This window comes from Pollachius pollachius (assembly GCF_949987615.1).
Source record: "Pollachius pollachius genome assembly, chromosome: 13".
Taxonomy (NCBI): domain Eukaryota; kingdom Metazoa; phylum Chordata; class Actinopteri; order Gadiformes; family Gadidae; genus Pollachius; species Pollachius pollachius.
Window position 1 is genome coordinate 2192660 of NC_136946.1, and position 10000 is coordinate 2202659.

At 51.9% G+C, this 10000-nt stretch overlaps 1 protein-coding gene across 1 annotated transcript in view; it reads left to right on the forward strand.

The window, feature by feature from the left end:
* Window positions 1-894: 894 nt before the first annotated feature.
* Window positions 895-10000, forward strand: part of LOC307084812 (semaphorin-6D-like) — a gene marked incomplete at both ends in the record, with an annotated part of 14791 nt that continues 5685 nt past the window's right edge. The window contains 14 exons of the mRNA XM_079749314.1: window positions 895-1033; window positions 1478-1592; window positions 1966-2023; window positions 2501-2557; window positions 2991-3092; window positions 3823-3913; window positions 4072-4194; window positions 4764-4852; window positions 5127-5216; window positions 5522-5649; window positions 6872-7003; window positions 7258-7410; window positions 8308-8499; window positions 9061-9195. Of these exons, the coding sequence (XP_079605440.1) occupies window positions 895-1033; window positions 1478-1592; window positions 1966-2023; window positions 2501-2557; window positions 2991-3092; window positions 3823-3913; window positions 4072-4194; window positions 4764-4852; window positions 5127-5216; window positions 5522-5649; window positions 6872-7003; window positions 7258-7410; window positions 8308-8499; window positions 9061-9195 (1604 nt within the window). The remainder of the gene's footprint in view (window positions 1034-1477; window positions 1593-1965; window positions 2024-2500; window positions 2558-2990; window positions 3093-3822; window positions 3914-4071; window positions 4195-4763; window positions 4853-5126; window positions 5217-5521; window positions 5650-6871; window positions 7004-7257; window positions 7411-8307; window positions 8500-9060; window positions 9196-10000) is intronic.

Consider the following 10000-nt stretch of genomic DNA (forward strand, 5'->3'; position numbering starts at 1 on the left):
GACAGAGGTGTGAAGCCGTCTCATTTGGAGGTTGTTGTTTCAGTGCCTCTCCCCCCTCCCCTTCCCCCCCCCCCTCTTGGGGAAGCTTCTGCTAAGAGGAGGTGTGTGTGTGTGTGTGTGTGTGTATGTGTGTGTGTGTGTGTGTGTGTGTGCGTGTGTGTGTGTGTGTGTGTGTGGGTGTGGGTGGGTATATTGCATCACATCTAACACATATTGCAGCTTTTTGCTTGAGACCACACACACACACGCACACACACACACAGGTTATAATATATGTTTATATTTATATATACATGTGTGATATGTGATATATATGTGATGTGTATATGTATAGATATATAGATATATACAGTATATATTGATCATGTTTCAGGAAATGCTTTGAGCCTGATGCTTCTGACAGTGGCCACCCCACTACTGATCACTTCCTGTTCACTTCCTGGATGCCCTCAGTACTTCCTGTGCACAGTGAGGTGGGTACAGTACAGTACACTAGCTAGGTAAACTAGAGTACAGTACATTAGCTAGGTAAACTAGAGTATAGTACAGTATTACTGTAGTCATGAAGGACCCTACATGTACAGCAGGACAGGGTCATGCAGGTAGAGCCTACACACACACACACACACACACACACACACGTACAGACACACGCACACATGCATTAACACACATGCACATGCACACACGCATACACACACGTACATGCACATATGCACACACACACACACACACATACACGCACACATGCACACGCAAACATGCACACACACACACACACACACAGACGCGTATAAGAACATGAAAAGGGAATATCTGTGTCTCTCCAGGCCTCCTTCCTGCATGGCGTGGTGACATCACTTCCTGCCCTGCCCCTCCACCGCCTCAGACACAATGGGCCGTCCTGGTTGGCTGTCGCCGTGGGAACCGTCTCCAGCGCTGCTCGTCCTATTGGTGCTGGCTTCCCCCATCCGGGCTGAAGCCCCGCCCTTCCCCGTGGACCTGCAGCCAATCAGCGTGGTGCGCTGGGAGGGTGAGTTCCGAGGGGGCGGGGTCAGAGGGGGAGGAATAAGAGGGGGCGTGGTCAGAGGGGGCAGGGTAAAAGGGGGCCGGGTCCCGGTTGTCTGCCAGTGAGTGACAGCAGGCTGTCGCTCTGTTGACCAATCAGACGTCAGACCAGATCAGAAACCAAATCAGTCCTTTCCATACTGGACTGGGAACAACAGGGCAGACTGACAGGAGACCTCTGATTGGAGGAACCTCCCTCATACCAGTGAGGCTCCTCTTTGGTCTGAGCTGAGGAGCAGATGAACCAGTGGCAGATGAACCAGTAGCAGATGAACCAGTGGCAGATGAACCAGTGGCAGATGAACCAGTGGCAGATAGGTCCTGGTGGTCCTGGTGGTCCTGGTGGTCCTGGTGGTCCTGGTGGTCCTGGTGGTCCTGGTGGTCCTGGTCTAACCCGGTCTCCCCCCAGACTCGCGGCGGTTCCCGGTCTTCCAGGGTCTGGAGCCGGACAACGACACGCGGCGGCTGGGCCTGGACTACCAGACCATGACCCGGGTCAGGAGCACCCTGTACATAGCAGCCAGGTACACACACACACACACACGCACGCACGCACGCACGCACACAGACACACACGCACACAGACACACACACGAACGCACGGACACGCACGCACGCACGCACGCACAGACACACACGCATGCACACGCACACAGACACACACACACGCACGCACACACGCACAGACACACGCGCACGCACGCACACACACACAGACACACGCACACACACACACACACGCGCGCACACAGATACACACACACACGCACGCACACAGACACACACGCAAACACACACACACACACACGCACAAGCACACACCACACACACCGAACGCACGCACGCACGCACACACGCACAGGTGTGTTTGAATTTGAATCTTTATTTAAATCTCAGGGATCACGTGTTTGCGGTCAACCTCAGCAGAGCGGCCCAGGACCTGGACCCCCAGCTGGTAAGACCTAGCCCAGGACCAGGTCCTGACCCCCCAGCTGGTAAGACCTAGACCAGGACCAGGACCTGGACCCCCAGCTGGTAAGACCTAGACCAGGACCAGGTCCTGACCCCCCAGCTGGTAAGACCTAGCCCAGGACCAGGACCTGGACCCCCAGCTGGTAAGACCTAGACCAGGACCAGGTCCTGACCCCCCAGCTGGTAAGACCTAGACCAGGACCAGGACCAGGACCAGGGCTGGTCCAGTACAGTGTACTATAGTTCTATAGTACTAGTGTATCAGTACTATGATTCAGTACTGGTATATCAGAGCAGTACTGATGTAGTATCTGGTATAGTACAGTGTGTAGTAGTACTATAGTACTGAGGTAGTATCTGGTATAGTACAGTGTGTAGTTGTACTATAGTACTGATGTAGTATCTGATATTGTACACTGTGTACTAGTACTGTAGTACTGATGTGGTATCTGTGTTGTAGCGGCTGACCTGGACGTCAGAAGACATCAACACGTGTTCAGTGAGAGGAAAGAAGAGGGTGGGTCTCTCTCTCTCTCTCTCTCTCTCTCTCTCTCTCTTTCTCTTCCTCTCTCTCTCTCTTTCTCTTCCTCTCTCTCTCTCTTTCTCTTCCTCTCTTCCTCTCTCTCTCTCTCTCTTGCACATTTTAGATCACGTTGAGTTGAAATAAATGTGAAACAGTGAAGGGCTCAGTGCCTCTTAATGACCTGACCTCTCCCCCCTTTGTGGGTGTGTGTGTCCGTGTCTGTGTGTGTGTGTGTGTGTGTGTGTGTGTCTCTGTGTGTGTGTGTGTTTGTCTGTGTTTTTCTGTGTGTGTGTGTGTGTCTGTGTGTTTGTGTCTATGTGTGTGTGTGTTTGTCTGTGTGTGTGTGTGTGTGTGTGTTTGTCTGTGTGTGTTTGTGTGTGTGTGTGTGTGTGTGTGTGTTTGTCTGTGTGTGTGTGTGTGTGTGTAGGATGAGTGTCATAACTACATTAAGGTTCTGGTTCCGAGGGACGATGAGACTCTGTTTACCTGTGGAACCAACGCCTTCAACCCCACCTGTCGCCACTACCAGGTACCTGTCTGTCTGCCTCTCGGCTCTGCCAGGTAACTGTCTGTCTGTCTGCCTGTTGCCTCTACCAGGTACCTGTCTGTCTGTCTGCCTGTCGCCTCTACCAGGTACCTGTCTGTCTGTCTACCTGTCGCCACTACCAGGTACCTGTCTGTCTGCCTGTCGCCTCTACCAGGTACCTGTCTGTCTGTCTGCCTGTCGCCTCTACCAGGTACCTGCCTGTCTGTCTACCTGTCACCACTAACAGGTACCTGTCTGTCTGTCTACCTGTCACCACTACCAAGTACCTGTCTGTCTGTCTGCCTGCCTGTCGCCACTACCAGGTACATGTCCGTCTGTCTGTCTGTCTACCTGTCGCCATGACAAGGTACCTGTCTGTCTGCCTGTCGCCAGTACCAGGTACCTGAGGTCTGAGAGAGTCGAGGTGTAAACTTGGCAATTATTTCTTATCTATCCTCCTCTCCTCTCCTCTCCCCTCCTCTCCTCTCCTCTCCTCTCCTCCTCTCCTCTCCCCTCTCTCCTCCTCTCCTCCTCTTCTCCTCCTCTCCTTTCCCCTCTCTCCTCCTCCCCTCCTCTCCTCTCCTCCTCTCCTCCTCTCCTCTCCTCTCCTCCTCTCCTCCTCTCCTCTCCCCTCTCTCCTCCTCTTCTCCTCCTCTCCTCTCCCGCCTCTCCTCCTCTCCTCCTCTCCTCTTTCCTCTCCTCTCCTCTCTTCTCCTCCTCTCCTCTCCTCTAGATGAGCAGTCTTCAGCAGGTTGGGTCAGACCTCCCTGGTCAGGCCCGCTGTCCCTTTGAGTCGAGCCAATCCAGCGTGGGCCTGTTCTCAGGTCAGTTCACACACAGGGCTCTGATTTGCCTGTTCTCAGGTCAGTTCACACACAGGGCTCTGATTGGCCTGTTCTCAGGTCAGTTGATGATGATTGTGATGATGATGATGATGATGATGAGGATGATTGTGATGATGACGGTGATGATGGTGTCCCAGGTGGAGACTTCTACTCCGCCACCGTGACGGACTTTCTGGCGAGCGATGCTGTGATCTACCGTAGCCTTGGCGACGGGCGGCCCGTCCTCCGCACCGTCAAGTACGACTCCAAGTGGCTCCGTGGTGCGTACCCAAACACCACCCAAACACCGCCCACACACCACCCAAACACCACCCACACACCACCCAAACACCGCCCAAACACCACCCAAACACTGCCCACACACCACCCAAACACCACCCAAACACCGCCCACACACCTCCCAAACACCGCCCAAACACCGCCCACACACCACCCAAACACCAAAGAACGAGACAGAAACACAACTCAAAAACAACCCAAAACACCACCCGAACAACACCAAACAATACATAAACACAACATAAACTCCGACCAAACACCACCCAAACACCACTTAAACACCACCCAAACACTACATAAACACCACCCAACACCACATAAACACCACCCAACACCAAACTAACACAACAGCAACACCACCCAAACACCACCAAAACACTGTTATACAATCAACACCGCATAATCACCGCTAACACAGCTTCAAACAGCTAGCACCACCTTCATACAACTAACTCCACCTTCATACAACGAACACCACCTTAATACCATCAGGACCAGCCAACACCACCTTGATCCTCTCTCTCCCTGTATGTCTGTGTCTCTCGCCCAGAGCCCCGGTTCCTCCATGCTATCGACTACGGCAGCTACGTCTACTTCTTCTTCAGCGAGATCTCTGTGGAGTACACAGCGCTGGGCAAGGTACTGCAATACTACTACTAGTACTACGAGTACTACTACCCTGTGTGGCCTCTAGGTGGTGTTTAAGGTGTAGTGTGTCCCCTAGGGTTTTTTGAGGTGTAGTTACCCTGGCTGTCCTCAAGGTGGTGTTTAAGGTGTAGTAACGCGGCCTGTCCTCTAAGTGGTGTTTAAGGTGTAGTAATGCGGCCTGTCCTCTAGGTGGTGTTTAAGGTATAGTAACGCGGCCTGTCCTCTAGGTGGTGTTTAAGGTGTAGTAACACGGCCTGTCCTATAGGTGGTGTTTTCCCGCGTTGCCCGGGTCTGTAAGAACGATAACGGGGGGTCACCGAGAGTCCTGGAGAAATACTGGACCTCCTACCTGAAGGTCTGCTGCCTGTCTGTCTGTCTGTCTGTCTGTCTGTCTGTCTGTCGGCCTACCTGTCGGTCTGCCTGCCTTTCTACCTGTCTGTCTACCTGTCTGTCTGTCTGTCTGCCGTCTGTCTGTCTGCCTGTCTGTCTGCCTGCTTCTCTGTCCAAATGAGATTGTGACTTATTATTTCAGTTGAGGTTTAAAAATGTGTTGTGTGCTTGTGTGTGTGTGTGTGTGTGTGTGTGTGCGTGTGTGCGTGCGTGCGTGCGTGCGTGTGTGTGCGTGCGTGCGTGTGTGTGCGTGCGTGCGTGTGTGTGCAGGCCAGGTTGAACTGCTCGGTTCCCGGTGATTCCTTCTTCTACTTCGATGTGCTCCAGTCTCTGAGCGACGTGCTGCAGGTGAACCAGCGGCCGGCCGTGGTGGGCCTGTTCACCACACAGAGCAACAGGTAGGCCTGCATACTCACCGTATATATCTACACACACAGTCTATATACTCACCGTATATATCTACACACACAGTCTATATACTCACCGTATATATCTACACAGTCTATATACTCACGTATATATCTACACAGTCTACATACTCAATGTCTATATCTACACAGTCTATATACTCACCGTCTATATCTACACAGTCTACATACTCAACGTCTATATCTACACAGTATACACTCAACGTCTATATCTACACAGTCTATATACTCACCGTCTATATCTACACACTGTCTATATACTCACCGTATATATCTACACACACAGTCTATATACTCACCGTATATATCTACACACAGTCTATATACTCACCGTATATATCTACACACACAGTCTATATACTCACCGTATATATCTACACAGTCTATATACTCACCATATATATCTACACAGTCTATATACTCACCGTATATATCTACACACACAGTCTATATACTCACCGTATATATCTACACACAGTCTATATACTCACCGTATATATCTACACACAGTCTATATACTCACCGTATATATCTACACAGTCTATATACTCACCGTATATATCTACACAGTCTATATACTCACGATATATATCTACACATACAGTCTATATAGATGTAGATATCAACTACACACAGTCTATATAGATGTAGATATAAACTACACACACAGTCTATATAGATATCCATATATATATACACACAGTCTATATAGATATAGATATATTTAGCAATTATTCGCAGAAGGCAGAGTGAATAGTGGGGAATATTCCCCAGTATCCACAGAGCCTGAGGTGAATTAATGTTTTACTATATACTTCACGGGAACAGTCCAAAAATAAACAACATAATACTATTTCAGGAGACGACCGTCACGCAATATCCCGGGTTTGACATGTAAATCTCGGGATATTGCCCAATATCCCGAGATAGCGAACCAATCAAATTGCGCCATCTTAGGAGGTTCACGTGTAGCATATACGAAAGATATATGTATATCTGTATCTATATTTATCTTTATGTGTTCGTTTGTGTGTGTGTGCATGTGTGTGTGTGTGTGTGTGTGTGCGTGTGCATGTGTATATGTATGTGTGCATGCGTGTGTGTGTGCGTGCGTGCGTGCGTGTGCATGTGTGGTGTGTGTGTGTGTGTGTGTGTGCGTGCGTGCGTGTGCATGTGTGGTGTGTGTGTGTAGCATCGCGGGCTCGGCGGTGTGTGTGTACTACATGGACGACATCGAGAACGTTTTCAACGGGAAGTTTAGAGAGCAGAAGGCCACCGAGGGGGCCTGGACCCCCGTCCCGGAGGGCCAGGTCCCGGTGCCCAGGTACACACGCACGCACACACACAGACAGACAGACAGACACAAAGACACACACACACGCACACAAAGACACACTCACACAGACGTACACGCACACACACATTCATACTCATACTCACACTCACACACAAACACACACACTCACACAGACGTACACACACACACACCCTCACTCTCTCACACACACACGCCCCCCCCCCCCCCCCCCCCCCCCCTCCCCCGAGCAGCAGTCCCCTATCAGGTCCTCTCCTCCCCAGGCCCGGGTCGTGTGCCGGTGACGACTCGGCGGCGGCCTTCAGCTCGTCGGTTCAATTCCCCGACGAGACGCTGACCTTCAGCAAGACGTCCCCTCTGATGGACGAGGCCGTCCCCTCGGTCAACAACACACCCTGCTACACTTCCACCTCCAGGTACACACACACACACAGACACACACACACACACACACCTCCACTAGCAGGTACTCGGTAGTGAGCGGTGTGCTGCAGTAGTGAGCAGTAGTGAACGCTGGTGAGCGGTGTGTGTGTGTGTGCTGCAGTAGTGAGCGGTGTGTGTGTGTGTGTGTGCTGCAGTAGTGAGCAGTGTGTGTGTGTGTGTGTGCTGCAGTAGTGAGCGGTGTGTGTGTGTGTGTGTGCTGCAGTAGTGAGCGGTGTGTGTGTGTGTGCTGCAGTAGTGAGCGGTGTGTGTGTGTGTGTGTGCTGCAGTAGTGAGCGGTGTGTGTGTGTGTGCTGCAGTAGTGAGCGGTGTGTGTGTGTGTGTGTGCTGCAGTAGTGAGCGGTGTGTGTGTGTGTGTGTGCTGCAGTAGTGAGCGGTGTGTGTGTGTGTGCTGCAGTAGTGAGCGGTGTGTGTGTGTGTGTGCTGCAGTAGTGAGCGGTGTGTGTGTGTGTGTGTGCTGCAGTAGTGAGCGGTGTGTGTGTGTGTGCTGCAGTAGTGAGCGGTGTGTGTGTGTGTGTGCTGCAGTAGTGAGCGGTGTGTGTGTGTGTGTGCTGCAGTAGTGAGCGGTGTGTGTGTGTGTGCTGCAGTAGTGAGCGGTGTGTGTGTGTGTGCTGCAGTAGTGAGCGGTGTGTGTGTGTGTGTGTGCTGCAGTAGTGAGCGGTGTGTGTGTATGTGCTGCAGTAGTGAGCGGTGTGTGTGTGTGTGTGTGTGTGCTGCAGTAGTGAGCGGTGTGTGTGTGTGTGTGCTGCAGTAGTGAGCGGTGTGTGTGTGTGTGTGTGCTGCAGTAGTGAGCGGTGTGTGTGTGTGTGCTGCAGTAGTGAGCGGTGTGTGTGTGTGTGTGTGCTGCAGTAGTGAGCGGTGTGTGTGTGCAGGGCCCGTCTGACCCAGGTGGCAGTGGACCCCTGGGCAGGGCCGGCCCAGGACCGGGTGGTGCTGTTCCTGGGCTCGGAGGACGGCCGGGTGCTGAAGGTGCTGGTCAGCACCCAGCGGGCGGAGGACCTCCACCCTGACGACACCCACACCACCCACCTGCTGGAGGAGATCCACGTGTACAACCCCGACAAGTACTGCACTCATACTATTACTGCTGATACTACTGCTACTGCTACTGCTAATACTGAGCTAATACTACTACCGCTAATACTATCACTGCTGATACTACCACTACTACTGCTAATACTGAGCTAATACTACTACCGCTAATACTATTACTGCTGATACTACTACTACTACTACTACTGCTAATACTGAGCTAATACTACTACCGCTAATACTATTACTGCTGATACTACTACTACTACTACTACTGCTAATACTGAGCTAATACTACTACCGCTAATACTATTACTGCTGATACTACTACTACTACTACTATTGCTACTGCACTACTACTGCTACCGCTAATACTGAGCTAATACTACTACGGCTAATACTATTATAATACTAATACTGATACTGTTACTGTACTAGGGCTAGTACTACTACTAACACTACTGTAAACACTCTATTTAATAGATGACGTATATTCAATCGATATATATATTTAATGTCTTCGCTGTGCAGGTGTGTTATAATATATATATATATCTAATAGATATAATATATATTTGTACTGTCCCCTCCAGGTGCGCGGCGGGCAGCAGCCGGCGGGTGCTGGGCCTGGTCCTGGACCGGGTGCACCGGGCGCTGCTGGTGGCCTTCAGGGGCTGTCTGATCAGGGTCCCCCTCAGCCGGTGCTCCCAGCACGGGGCCTGCAGGACGTACGTACACTGGGACTCACTGGGACTCACTGGTACTCACTGGGACTCACTGGGACTCACTGGGACTCACTGGGACTCGCTGGTACTCACTGGGACTCACTGGGACTCACTGGTACTCACTGGGACTCACTGGTACTCACTGGGACTCACTGGGACTCACTGGTACTCACTGGGACTCACTGGTACTCACTGGGACTCACTGGGACTCACTGCTCCCAGCACGGGGCCTGCAGGACGTACGTACACTGGTACCCACTGGTACTCACTGGTACCCACTGGTACTCACTGGTCCCAGCACGGGGCCTGCAGGACGTACCTACACTGGGACTCACTGGAACTCACTGGTACTCACTAGTACTCACTGGTACTCACCACGGCCCTGCAGGACGTACGTACACTGGTACTCACTGGTACTCACTGGTACTCACTGGTACTCACTGGTCCCAGCATGGGGCCTGCAGGACGTACGTACACTGGGACTCACTGGGACTCACTGGGACTCACTGGTACTCACTGGGACTCACTGCTCCCAGCACGGGGCCTGCAGGACGTACGTACACTGGTACCCACTGGTACTCACTGGTACCCACTGGTACTCACTGGTACCCACTGGTACTCACTGGTCCCAGCACGGGGCCTGCAGGACGTACCTACACTGGGACTCACTGGGACTCACACTCACTAGTACTCACTGGTACTAACAACGGCCCTGCAGGACATACGTACACTGGTACTCACTGGTACTCACTGGTACTCACTGGTCCCAGCACGGGGCCTGCAGGACGTACGTACACTGGTACTCACT